Source organism: Nelumbo lutea, chromosome 1 (genome assembly GCF_056320005.1).
Source record: "Nelumbo lutea isolate HS-2025 chromosome 1, American lotus-T2T, whole genome shotgun sequence".
Lineage (NCBI taxonomy): Eukaryota > Viridiplantae > Streptophyta > Magnoliopsida > Proteales > Nelumbonaceae > Nelumbo > Nelumbo lutea.
In genome coordinates, this window is record NC_142684.1 from 175,761,886 (window position 1) to 175,776,031 (window position 14,146).

General features: G+C 41.2%; 1 protein-coding gene across 3 annotated transcripts in view; it reads left to right on the top strand.

The window, feature by feature from the left end:
- LOC148879371 (hyperosmolality-gated Ca2+ permeable channel 1.7-like) overlaps positions 1 to 11,932 on the top strand; it is a 39,524-nt gene extending 27,592 nt beyond the window's left edge. For all 3 annotated transcript variants that reach the window (XM_088960894.1, XM_088960896.1, XM_088960895.1), the window contains 2 exons: positions 10,779 to 11,012; positions 11,561 to 11,932. In XM_088960894.1, coding sequence (XP_088817020.1) covers positions 10,779 to 11,012; positions 11,561 to 11,794 — 468 coding nt within the window. In that variant the 3' untranslated portion in view covers positions 11,795 to 11,932. The remainder of the gene's footprint in view (positions 1 to 10,778; positions 11,013 to 11,560) is intronic.
- The last annotated feature ends 2,214 nt before the right edge of the window (positions 11,933 to 14,146 follow it).

The following is a 14,146-nucleotide window of genomic DNA, read 5'->3' on the forward strand; positions in this document are numbered from 1 at the left end:
CTTAAGCCACTAGGAACAGAAAGTACCTCGCCATCGCAATTGGTTACTTCACCAAGTGGGTCGAAGTCGAGCCCTTAACCACCATCACGACCAAGATGATTCAGAACTTCTTTTGGAAGAACTTCATTTGCCGCTTCGGCATCCCCCACATGCCCGTCACTAACAACGACAAGCAATTCAACGACGCCAGGTTCAGAGATAGGTGTGCCAGCCTCGACATCAAACAACAGTACGCCTCGGTAGGATACCCTCAAACCAACGGCTTAGCCAAGGTCACCAACAAGACAATGTTAGACGGGATGAAGACAAGACTTGATAGAGCCAAAGGCCTCTGGGCCAACGAGCTTTACAACGTCCTATGGGCCTATCGGACGACACCTCGGACTGCTACGAATGAGACCCTGTTCAACTTAACTTTTGGCACCGAGGTCGTCATTCCAACAGAGATCGGCTAGTCAATGCTTCAAACCGAGGCGTACAATGAAGCCGAGAACAATGAAGAATTGAGAGTCAACCTGGATCTGTTGGAAGGCATCCAAGAACAGGCTCAACTCAAGGTTACGACCTACTAGTAGAGGGTAGCCCGCTACTACAACTCTCGGGTGAAGGAAAGACATTACAAGGAAGGAGACCTCGTCCTCAAAAAGTTCATGGTGCCCGAGCCCGGTGTTGGAAAGCTCGGCCCCAACTAGGAGGGTCCCTATAGAATAAAGCATGTCGTCGGCCCTGGCACCTTTTAGCTCGAATATTTGAATGGAAGACTGGTTCCTCGAACTTGGAACTCTGAAAATCTCTGGATGTACCATCAATGATTTGTAAATTTTTAAGGCTTGTCAATGGAAAACTGCAAACTTCCCCCTCCCCCCAGCTAAAACTTTAGTGTATACGTACTAACCGTACACAACAACCAGGACCCCTCAGTCATGCAACTAGCTGAGGCACACAACCTTCACCAAGGTTTATACGCTCAGACTGGACAAAGGCCAAGGCACACAGCTCCTAGCAAGCCATATGCCTACTTGACCTTTTTGCTAAGGCAAGAAACTATGGGACCTCAGCTATGGCATCGGCCAAAGACTTCGGCCCACCATGAACAAACACTAAAAACGAACTAAGTACTTTGCTAAGATAGGAAATGCTCCATGACCTAGGACAGGCACATGCCCACGGCCTTGGCTGCCCAAAAGCTTGGTGTGGCCGGAAGCGTGTCGTTAACCACTTCGTAACACCAGTTTTAATATTTATAAATTTCTCTGTTTCTCATAACAATTACAAACGCAGTAAATGGTGAGAACAGGTCGTATCCACAGGTAAGCGAGGGAAAAATCGTTACAAACTTTAATCTAGATAAAAGAACACAAAGGGAAGTTGCAGAATCACAAAACTTTAATTAATTAAATTGGAATTCATTAAGAATAAAATTTAAACACCGTTGAAAGTGAAAAGTGCATAAAAATAAAAAAATAAAGGAAATTAAATAAAAAAAGTCTATAATCCAATCAGAGGTAGCAGTCTTCGGATCTCTCCTTTGATCCTCAAACTTCTCGAGCTAGGCCTTCCGTCTTACCTGGTCGAATTCCAGATCTGTAGAAAAGAAACAAAGCAAAAATTAAATTGAAAAAAAGTAAATTTGTAGGAAGGAAAAATCAGATTGGAAATTAAAGAACAGAAATTAAATCTAAAACTGAATTAAAATGGTTGGGATCCGATTCCAGAGGTGGTAGTAGTGGCTTTGGCGAACTGCAAGCAGGAGCCATTCCTCTTGCCTGGGCGTTCTCTTCTTCCTCTACCCTTGAACTTCTCAAGATCAACGTTCTGCCTTACCTAGGGGCAGACTCCAACCCCTTCTCAGGGCCCCTTGGGTCCTTTTTATAGAGAAGGGTGGATAAAACTAGGATTAGAGAGAAAGAGGGGGGCCGTAGCTGGGTTTTAGCAAAGATATGGGCTCCCTAGGGTTTCTAATGAAGGGTTAGGATGGTTTTGGGTTGATCCTAAGGCTTAGAAGAAAAGGAGAAGGCGCCCAATATTATGTAGGGCTGAGATTTGGGCACCCAGAAATGGAGGGTGGAGATTGCGCCTAGGGTTGAAAGGTGGAGATTAAAAGGAGTAGGTGGCGCCCTAGAGTGGATGGCTGAGATAGAAAATGGAATGGAGGGCTGAGATCTAATGACTAGGGGCTGAATGGTGAGGATTAGAAGTTAGGTGGCACCCTAGAGTTAAAAAGCTAAAAAGAGAGTGCCCTAAAATGAATGGTGGAGATTAGAAGGGATGGAAGGTGGAGATTGAGCAGCTAGGGGTGGCTAGGGTTTGCTAAGGATGAAAAGAATGAGCTAGAAGGCACCCTAGGGTTTGCTAATGAGAGGGGACCATGCTAAAACAATAGGAGGGGTGCCATTCTGGGTTTAGCAGTAGCCGCGTAGTTGGTCAATGCCTTGTCATACTCCTTTGATGCCTTCCAAAGCTCCACGGCCTGCTCCGCCCACGCCTCGGCAACAGCACGTGCCTCCTCGGCCCCATACCTCTCCTCCCCGTCCAGCATCCTCCGCTCCTCAAAAGTCCTCAAGCTATGGTCGGCAGCTTTCAGCGCCTCCTTAAGGGACCTCACCAGATCCTTCTCAACCGTGATCTTAGCCTCCAAGGCCTTCTTCAGGTCTTGCTCCTCACGCATGGTTAAGGAGACTGACTCTCGGCCACTTTCTGCCTCAACAACCCGAACCTCGAGTTGCTCCCTCTTCTCGGAGGCCTTCAGCTGAGCCATAAGAACTTCCATCTTGTCGCACAAGCCGATGGCGTAACAAGCCACCTGCAACAGAAATGCCCTCGTCAGCAACAGAAAACCAAAAAAACAGAATTTCATCTAAGTAACAAAAGTAAATGTTACTTACCCTAGCCACGTGATCCATGAGGGCGTCCTAGATCCCCTGCACGCCTTTCTTCGTCATGGCAAGCCGGTCGACCTGCGGGACCATCCCGATAACCAGGTTTCGGCCGACCCCCAGAGTGCTCATGGAGTCTCCGTCCTTCACATTCCATTGAGGACGGAATGTACGCTACACTACTTGCGTGTTGTTCTACAACTCAGAAGACACATGAGGCCCTGAGTGATGGGACTCCTCAACGGCACCCTCGACTGGGCGCCCCTTTGGCATTCTTACACCCTTGCCACCGCCCTCGGCTGGGCACAGTTCCCTCAGTGTTATTGTGCCTATATCTCTTTCATTGCTTCTATTTTTATCCCTCAGTGTTATTGAGGCATAGCAGTTCCCTCATTGGAAAGATGCTATGAACTAGGAAATGGAGGCACTTGAGAAAAATCAAACATGGTAAATTGTTTCTCTTCCAGTGGGCAAAGTTTCTATTGGGTGTAAGTGGATTTGCACAATGAAGTATAAAGCCAATGGCTCAATTGAAAGATATAAAGCTCAACTTGTGGCAAAAGGGTACACTCAGTCTTACGTCATTGATTATTAGGAAACCTTTGCTCTGGTAGCCAAGATGAATTCAATTCAAGTCTTCATGTCTCTTGCTTCCCATTATTCTTGGCCCTTGTATCAAATGGATGTCAAGAATGCCTTCCTTAATGGCGACCTTTAGGAAGAAGTTTACATAGAACTTCCTCCTAGAGTTAACATCCCTAGGAGTAAAGGAAAGGTTTGTCATTTGAAAAAATCCCTCTATAGCCTTAAGCAGTCCCCTAGAGCTTGGTTTGATAGATTCCGAAAAGCTATCTTGAAAATTGGCTTCTCTCAATCTCAAGCTAATCACAACTTGTTTATCAGCAGAGCAAATGGAAAAGTGACTATGTTGATAGTATATGTTGATGATATTATCACGGGGGATGATATCTCTGGAATTTCTGAACTAAAGTCTTTTCTTGTTACTGAATTTGAAATTAAGGATCTTGGAAATCTCCGGTATTTTCTAGGGATTGAGGTCGCAAGGTCAAAGAGGGGCATTTATATTTCTCAAAGGAAATATGTCCTTGATCTGCCTCAGGAAGTAGGGAAATTGAATTGCAAACCAGCTGAAACTCCAATTGATCCTGATAAAGTTCAAATCTGTAAACCTGTAGCCTTCAGACTAATCAAGGAAGAAAAGAAAAGAGAGGAAAGAAAGAGGAAGAATGAGGGGAGAAAACCTGGTTCGAACTGAAGAGAGAAAATCTGTTCTCTTCATTCGACCAGGGTGTATTAGCCTTTATAATTTACATGCAAATGAGCATTCTACCCTTATTTAGTCAACACTAACACTCCCCCTCAAACTGGAGAGTATATATCATATAGTCCCAGCTTGTTACATATGTAATCCACTCTTACCCGACTTGGTGAATAGATCTGCCCATTGGCTTCCTGTGCTAACATAAGCTGTACTTATTACTCCACTAAGAACCTTCTCTCTCACAAAGTGACAATCAACTTCCATATGTTTTGTTCTCTCATGAAAGGCTGGATTGGAGGAAATGTGGGCAGCAGTTTGGTTGTCACAATAAAGCTTCCTCAGTGTACCAATTGAGTACCCCATTTCCTGTAGAAGGTTCTTCAACCACACCAGTTCACATGTTGTATGTGCCATGGCTCTGTATTCAGCTTTTGCACTGCTTTTTGCCACCACTATTTGTTTCTTACTCTTCCATGTCACCAAGTTACCCCCAAGCAAGGTACAATGACCTATAGTTGACTTCCTGTCAGATATAGAACCAGCCCAATCAGCACCGGTGTACCCTTCTATCCTAAGTTTTCCTCCACTCTTGTATAGAAAACCATGACCCGGAGCACCTTTCAAGTACCTTACAATCCTTAAAACTGCATCCTAATGAGGGATCCGAAGATTCTGCATAAACTGACTCACCACACCAATTGCAAATGAAATATCTAGTCAAGTGATAGTTAGGTAGTTTAGCTTACCCACTAACCTTTTGTACCTTCCTAGATCTTCAAACTCCTCACCTGTATCACTACTCAACTTAACATTCAATTCCATAGGTGTTTTAGTTGGTTTGGCACCCAACAACACTGTCTCCTCTAGTAGATCAAGGACATACTTCCTCTGGCACAAATTAATACCATGTTTGGAACTTGCAACCTCTATCCTTAAGAAATATTTTAGTTTGCCAAGATCCTTTGTCTGGAAGTGATCATGCAAAAAGATCTTCAACCTATCAATCCCGAACCTGTCACTACTAGTAATAACAATATCATCCACATATACCACCAACAAAATCTTCCCAACATCAGAATCATAACTAAATACAAAATGGTCGACTTGACACTGCTTCATGCCAAGCTTTTTCATTACTTCATTGAACCTTCCAAACCATGCATGAGGAGACTGTTTAAGTCCATAAATAGCTTTCTTGAGCTTACACACTTTACCATCCTCCCCCTGAGCAACAAACCCGGGTGATTGCTCCATATATACATGCATGAGAAGATCACCATGCAAGAAAGCATTCTTGATATCAAGCTGAAACAACGACCAATCATACATAGCAGCAAGAGAGATCAAAACACGAACAGAACCAATCTTGGCAATAGGAGAGAAGGTCTCTGTGTAGTCAATACCATATAACTATGAATAACCCTTGGCAACCAACCGAGCTTTCAATCTCTCAACACTACCATCAGGCAAATACTTGATTATGTAAACCCACTTACATCCTACAACATGCTTACCAGGGGGAAGAGTGGTGAGATCTCGTGTATGATTATGAGACAGAGCAAAGGGTTCGTCTTCCATTGCCTGACGCCACCCTAGAGAGATAAGGGCTTCCTGGACATCCTTAGGAACAGAGCTAGAAGATAACAATGAAATGAATTGTCGATGGGAAGGAGAGAGGTGAGAAACAGAAACATAATTGGAGATAGGACGAAGGGTACAACTGCGTTTACCTTTCTGTAGGGCAATGGGAAGGTCAAGATCAGACATTGGTGTGAGGGTGCTACGGAAACTACTGCTAGATCCGTCAACGGTGAAGAAGCTGGAGGGGCCGGTGCATGTCGATGCGTATACACTTGATGGATAGGTGGTCGTGCAAGAGGAAGTGGCATTGGAGACGAATGGGGTCCAGAACAGGAGCTGGAACAAGAGGAATGGGGTCCAGAATAGGAGCTGGAAGCAGAAGGAGAGTGGAAGGAGAAGAGACATCTGACCCAGAAAAGAAAGGAACCAACTCAAAGAAGGTTACATCGAGACACACGAGCAACATCGAGAACTGGGATTGTAACATTTGTACCCTTTTCGGGTCCTAGAATAGCCAAGAAAGACACTTTGTAGATCATGCATCCAACTTGTCTAGTCCAGGGCCAAGGTTATGAAAAAAGCAAGCGCATCCAAAAACCCGACGGGTAAGAGGAAAAGGGGACAATGTAGGAAACAAAACCGAGAAGGGAGACTGACCATCAAGGATGGACATAGGCATTCGGTTAATAAGAAAGCAGGATGTAAGCACAACATCACTCCAAAACCGTTTGGGAACATTCATTTGGTGCAACAAGGACCAAGTGGTTTCTAAGAGATGACAGTTTTTCCTCTCAGCTACCCCGTTTTGTTGAGGGGTGTAAGAGCAAGAGGTTTCATGAATAATAACGTGTTGTTCTAAATTTTTCTGAAATGGTGTATAAAAATATTCTCGGCCATTATCTGAACGTAGAATTTTAAGATGGATACCAAATTGAGTGCGGATTTCAGAATGAATTTTTTGGAAAATAGAAAATAAATCACTTCTTTCTTTCATAAGATAAAGTCATGTCATCCTTGAATAATCATCAACAAAAATAACAAAGTATTTGTATCCATTGTGTGACACTATTTTCTTTGGATCTCAAATGTCCGAATGGACCAAAGAAAAAGGACTCAACAAATGACTCTCGACTCTAGGACTAAAACCCGATGATGTTTCCCATACTGACACAACTCACAATCTAAAGTAGAAAGATGACTCAATGATGGAACAAGTTGCTTTTGAGCTTTAAGAGACGGATGACCAAGTCTGCAATGCCACTGGAGAGGGGAGAGAGATGAACCACCACCACTGGAGACGGATGACTGAAGAGCAATTGATGAACCACCACCACCATCAAGGTAATATAGTCCACCGGTTTCACGCCCTCCACCAATTTTCATCCCTGTCTTGAAATCCTAAAATACACAAGGTGAAGGATAAAAAGTGATGGACCAATTAAGAGACTTGGTTAATTTACTAACAAACATAAGGTTAAAAGAAAAATTGGGAACATATAGAACTGAAGACAAAGATAGTGAACCAGTGTTAACATCACCAATACCACTCATGGGGGAAGTGGAACCATTAGCAAGGGTGACAATATGGGTAGTAGAAGATGAAGAAAGTGAAGAGAACACACTTGGAGTCCCAGTCATATGATTGGAAGCTCCAGAATCAATGATCCAGTGGGAGGGTTTGGATGCCAGACAAGCCATACCTGAGTGGGCAAGTGTATTTGTACTCGGCTAAGAAGTTGCCTGGATTAACTGCTTATATTCAGTACGTGAAATACTCATCTCTTGTCTAGAGACACCTATAGATGTAGGTGTTTGACTGGTCTGTTGATTCCCATGTTTCATACCACCACTAGCCACTGCATGATTTGCCCAAGATGAAGGTGGACCATGCAGATCATAGCAAAAATTAACCGTGTGTCCATCTATACCACAATGTGTACACCTCTTCGGACCATTATTACGTCCTCTACCACGAGCTCCCCCTAAATCTCGGCCTCCAGCACGCCTACCACCATGACTGTACATGTGTCCGCCTCTACTACCACGGCCCGGCTGACTCTGATGAGCAACACCTCTACCACCATGACCTCCCCCCCTTGTCACTGCAAAAGCAGACCTGTCTGATATGGTAGGATTTTCCGGATGTCCAATGGAAGTTCTCCAGAGACAAGCAAACACCTCTTCAAGAGGGGAGGGAAGACCCACCCAGAATTTGGGCTCTCATCAGTTCATATTCAGATTTCTATCCCACCAAAAATCTGGTAACATCAAATTGTTCTCTTTGTTGTTGCTGAACTTTGACATGTGATGTAAGAGGGTGATACACATTCAACTTATTCCTAAGATTCCTCAAACTAGCATAGTACTCCTCAAGACTCTGATTTCCTTACTGCAGATTAAAGTACTCTTGATAGAGTTGGTATACCCTAGTGGTATTGTCTTGCCCTAAGTAAAGTTTCTTTGCATGATCCCAAATCTCCTTTTCTGTGTCTAAGAACGTAAAGTTCACACTAATCTTGGGTTCCATGCTGTTCCATAACCAAGTCATAATTTGTGCATCTTCTTGTTCCCAATCATTGTATTCTTCGGATTCAACTAGAGGTTTTTCTTCTCTCACATGTTTCACTTTCTTCTTAGCTCTGAGAAACATTTCAACGGATTTGGCCCAAGGGACGTAATTTTCTCCATTCAGTTTGATGGAGATCATTTGCACATTCAAGTAGTCAGGAGGGACCATAACAGATTTATTCATTGCTGTCTCCCATGGCTGCCGAAAAAAATATTAAATTTTTTTCTTTTATTCACACTAATATGTTACCTCAACTCACCAACATCCACCACACTACACTCCTATAGTTGAGCAATCACCATTATCCCACAACATTTGCGGCTGACCTTTGCTGAAACATCCACTGTCACAGATTTCAGCAATGGTAGTTAAACAGTCTCCTCCTCTTTCGGCACCTCACAAGAGACCACCACACACAAGAACATCACACAGCACTCCACATACCTTCAACCACCTGTCTGAACCACATGCCTGAACACAAATCACGATTTTACTGTAGCAACCCTCGTCGGTCCATCAGAGGGTGCCCTACCAGCCACCTGAAACGACCACACCACACTCAGCTAGAGGCATTAAAACCTCTAGAAGGAGAAAACGACCACTCCTTTTCAGCCTTTTTGACAAACTCCAAAACCCCTGAGAGAAATCTGCAAAAACCTCAACTAGGGCGCGCAGAGATTGTACAGATCCGAACCAATCTAATATAGCTCTGATACCATAATAAAGTTCAGATCTGTAAACCTGTAGCCTTCAGATTAATCAAAGAAGAAAAAGAAAAAGGAAGAAGAGAAGTGAAGAAAGAAAGAGGAAGAATGAGGGGAGAAAACCTGGTTCGAACTGAAGAGAGAAAATCTGTTCTCTTCATTCGACCAGGGTGTATTAGCCTTTCTAATTTACATGCAAATGACCATTCTACCCTTATTTAGGCAACACTAACAGATCCCAATCATAAGTTGGGAGTTGATGATGGAGATGTTCTTCCTGACAAAGCTATGTATCAAAGACTTGTTGGTCGCCTTCTCTACTTGTGTTTGACTAGACTAGATATATTATATGCTGTGAGTATGGTCAGCCAATATATGCACAAGCCTAGATCATCTCATATGCAAGCAGTGAATAGAATACTTGCCTATTTGAAGAGATGTCTAGGAAAAGTGATGTATTATAATCATGGGCATTTAAAGGTAGAGGCTCATTGTGATGATAGTTGGGCAGGTTCTATTAATGATAGGCAGTCTACTTCTAGCTATTGTACCTTGGTGGGTTGTAATGTTGTATCTTGGAGAAGTAAGAAACAATCAGTCGTGGTTCGATCTAGTGCAAAGGTAGAGTACAGAGCTATGGCTCATGGACTTTCTGAATTGTTATGGCTGAAGAACTTGTTGACAGAAATGGAAGTGCAGATTGATACTCTAATGATATTATATTGTGGCAATCAAGCTACCAAAAACATAGCCCACAATCCTGTTCAACATGATCGTACAAAGCATATAGAGGTTGATCGACATTTCATTAGAGAATGAGTTGCCAATGGAGAGATTTGTTTACCTTTTATGTGGTTTGAAGATCAACTGGCTGATTGTCTTATTAAAGGTGTCTCCAAATCAAAGCTTTACAACAATTTGAACAAGCTGGGCATGACAAATATCTATGCTCAGCTTGAGGGGGAGTGTTGAGAGTGTAAGGGCATTTATGTCCTTTCATGTTTTTTTTATTTGGGTGCCTATTCAAGGGTCCATTTGTAATTTTCTTCAATATGTTAAGTAAAATATTTCAGGGTGTGAACAGTAACACACCATAGACTCTCAACAAAACCTCTTTTCTTTTTCTTATTTCTGAATACTCCAACTTTAACCTAAGCTTTGGCTTTTATTATTTATTTATTTTTTCTCACAAAATGGTGGTTCTCAGACTTGAGCCCATATTGTCATGCTTGTCAGACCAAGATTTTACCATTGCACTAAGCAATGGCACCTAAGTGCATATAAACCAATGAAGAAAAAAAAAGTTGTTAGTGCAAGTACACCGATACTTGCTGCATTTTGATAAATTTTCATATATAGAAGGCTTACCAGTTGGCACTCTCCAAACTTAATCTGTTGCCAAGAGTTTATACAGTGATGCTTAGTAATAATTTTTGGATATGGTGTAGAATGCTCAATTGGTCATGGATATGGGATGCTTATATTCTGATATTACCAAATTCATAGGTTTAAATTATGTTTGTTATATATGCTGATTAGATCATTGTGTACTTCTAGTTTCTGTTTTGTCTGCTTTAGTATTTAAATAATGTAAAGTTTAGTTACATTTTTGTTAACACTTGACAAACCTAATTCTTTTATTACCTCGTAAAATATCAATGTTATCCATTGAGAACTGTCAAGAATAGATCACAACCAATTTTGTATTGAAAATATCTTTGAACAACCATTCTTCATTGATCCTTTTTTTTGTTCTCTTGTACAAGATCATCAATGTGTATGACCAGAAATATGAGAGTGCAGCCGCGTTCTGGCCGGATGTGCACTGGCGTCTGATTATTGGGATGATAATATCACAACTTCTGCTGATGGGATTATTGAGCACAAAAGATGCAGAGCTATCCACACCGTTGCTCGTTGTGCTTCCTATATTGACCATTTGGTTCCACAGGATCTGCAAAAATCGCTTTGAATCAGCATTTGTGAAGTTTCCATTACAGGTGAGTAATCTTTTATCACCATGCACACAGATCAATCTCCGTACTCTTCAATGCAGAATGGTCTTTCAGCAGTGCTCTCACAGATTATGCCTTGATACTGTGTTCACCCAGGCAGCAATTAGGATGCATCCGAACCACTGGTTTTCACTCAGTGATGATACTTATCATTGGAAAAAAGAGATGACAGTTTAGGCATGCCTCTCTTAAGCCTGACTAACCTATATACAATACTAAAGAAGACTAACAACCTATTTAAAATGTTATGTCCGTTGGTGGTAATACATAGGAGCCATTGCTTGGTGCAATTATAAAATCTCAGGCTTACCAGCATGAGAATGTAAAACAACATCTGATGGGACCCATCCCAAGACCCTTGTAACTGGGACCAACATCAAGGCCCCCTTTTATTCAGATAGTGATACATTTGCCTAAGTCTTTAATCTGGTTCGCACAAATAGCTTCCATGGATTGGTATGTAATTACATGTACTCTGAAGTTGCATTTACTTTTATAATTGGTAGGTTTTTCTCTTTTACACATGATGACAGGATGCAATGGTGAAGGATACATTGGAGCGTGCCACAGAACCAAACCTGAACTTGAAAAACTACCTGCAGGATGCGTACATACATCCTGTCTTCAAGGACAATCAGATTGAGGTACCGACAGCCATTTATGAGGATGAGAACAATCCACTTGTGCCAACCAGGAGAACCTCTAATAGGAACACACCCGGTGAAAGTCAACGTAGTTCTGAAATCAGTTCTGAAGGTCGTGTTTAAAACTAGTAATTATCTTATTCATAATATCATTTTGTTCTAGCGTTTATTCTATTTCATTTTCTAATTTAATTCATTAACGACACGTCTACACCAGCATGATGTTGGCAATGATAAGTAGGAAAAAAAATTATGAGAAAACCATGGCCTACACATGCTTGCCTTGCATATGTGAGGAGTGAAAAGGCTTTCGGTCATACAGAAGGGACCCTACTCTGCACCCTAAGCTTTATCATCAACATGGTTTTAGAACCATACATTGACCCGGACTGTTGGACCATTTGGCCTGAAAACCATTCAGGCAATCAGTTTCCATTTCACTCCTGACCCAGTTTTTATTATTTATTTTTTTTTAATTGCAATGGGCCATTTGTTCGGACCAGACTGTTGAACCACTGACCCAAAATTCAATGGCCAAAGCGGTTTCCAATTCTATGTTGGTTTTTAAAACATTGATCATTAGTAAGGAAATGCCAAGGGGCCGTTTGATAACGGATGAAGTGGGAATTGAATGACTTATTGCTTTATCTCGTTGAGTAGGTTCTGAACTCCTGTGCTATGTGGTGCATATATGGAATTGATACGTGGCCTTATTAGGACCAAATTAGAATCTCTTCATCTCTTGTAACGCGTGGTCGTGGATATATGTGGTTCCATCCATCAAATTATTAGGGGTGTAAATGGATCGGATTATATTCTAATCAAAGTATATTCGAATTCGATCCAATACTGTTTATGTTAGATCTGATCCTATCTGAAGATTCAATTGGATTTGACATTATTCATGTCGGATTGGGTTTGATCCGGCTTGTTTTTTAATTAATAAATTATTAAAAGAAAAGTAAAATATATTAATTTAAATAAAATAAAAACAAAAAAAATACAATTGGTCAATCTAATTGTATCTTTTCAGACCGGATAGGGGTAATTCGAATCCGATCCAATTTCTAATCAGATCTTATTATCCAATCCAATCCGAAGATCTGAATAAAAGTAATCCGAATTTGATCAGATTGGATCGGCCGATCCATTTGCACCCCTACAAATCATCTCTCAGGGTTTTCATTTAACAAACAGAAATAGGAGTATAGGACCTCTAGATTGAAGCTTTGAAGTTAAGCTCCGTGAATGAAAATCTTGACTGAATGCCCGTTGGAATGCAACTTTTAAAACTGGCGATTGGTCGATCTGGATCTGCACTGCTGGGAGGATGGTGCCCCATTCTTGTTTTGATCCCACTAAGCATCACACAGTTTATTTGACTTCAACGTATTTGGTTGGACAAATTTAACTTCAAACGTAACACCGTTTTTTAAAATTGGGTTTTATTTTAGGTGGAGAGATGGGGTTATGTGCATGGAAAAATATTTGGATCCGCATGTAAAAAAATGCATTTTACAGTGTTTAGAAACCGGACCAGATTGGCCAGTTGAACCGTGACCCAGGGCCTTGATCGGTTTGGTCATACCTCAATATTCGGACTTCCTCAAAGCCTGTTGAAAACCGGTTGAACGGCCGATTAAATCGAAAAACCAGTGAATTAGTCCCAATTTCATGAAACTGCACGGGTTCATATACAAGTGAAATTTTAAAATGTTGTTATAAGATTTGAACCCAAGACCTCTTATTTTCACAAATTACTTAATTACCACTAATCCACCTCTTTTCTTATACTAATTAATGATTATTTATTATACATATTACATTATTATGCACGTATTCTAAAGATAATATAAGTCAAAAGTGAACCCTAGTCATTTGTTCTAAAAATTAAGAAGCTTACCATCCATCCACCATATTTAAGTACATTAAAAGTTGTAAAATATATATATATATGCATACGACACGTCATCACGGTTCGACCTCCAGTTCAACCTTGGTCGAACCTCTAACCTGTGAGCCTCTCTTCTCCAGTTCTTTGAACATTGATTTTACACGTTAATTTTAGAATTTAGGGTTTAGATATAAAATATCAGGAGGTGGTTCGTTTAACCAATGTTTTCAACCCATCCTTGACTTGGCCGGTCGAACCATTTGAACCATCATGCAGCCAAGATTCCGGGTCCGGTTCAGTCAAGACCCGTTAGATAGTCAAAAATTGTTGACTTGGTCTAGAACTGTTCAACTCAATCATTGGGAAACAAGTTGCACACTCAATGCATGCAAAACTTTTGGAGGCGATAACTTTGCACTCCAATGTCCGGTTAAGGTGTATTTTTTTTTAATTTTGGGTAACTTTTCGAAATCTATGCATTCCAAAAAAAAACCCTCTTTTGGCCTCAAATTGCAATTTTTAATATTTTTATAAATAAAAAATTAAAAACTGAATTAGAAAATATAAATTAAATATAAAAT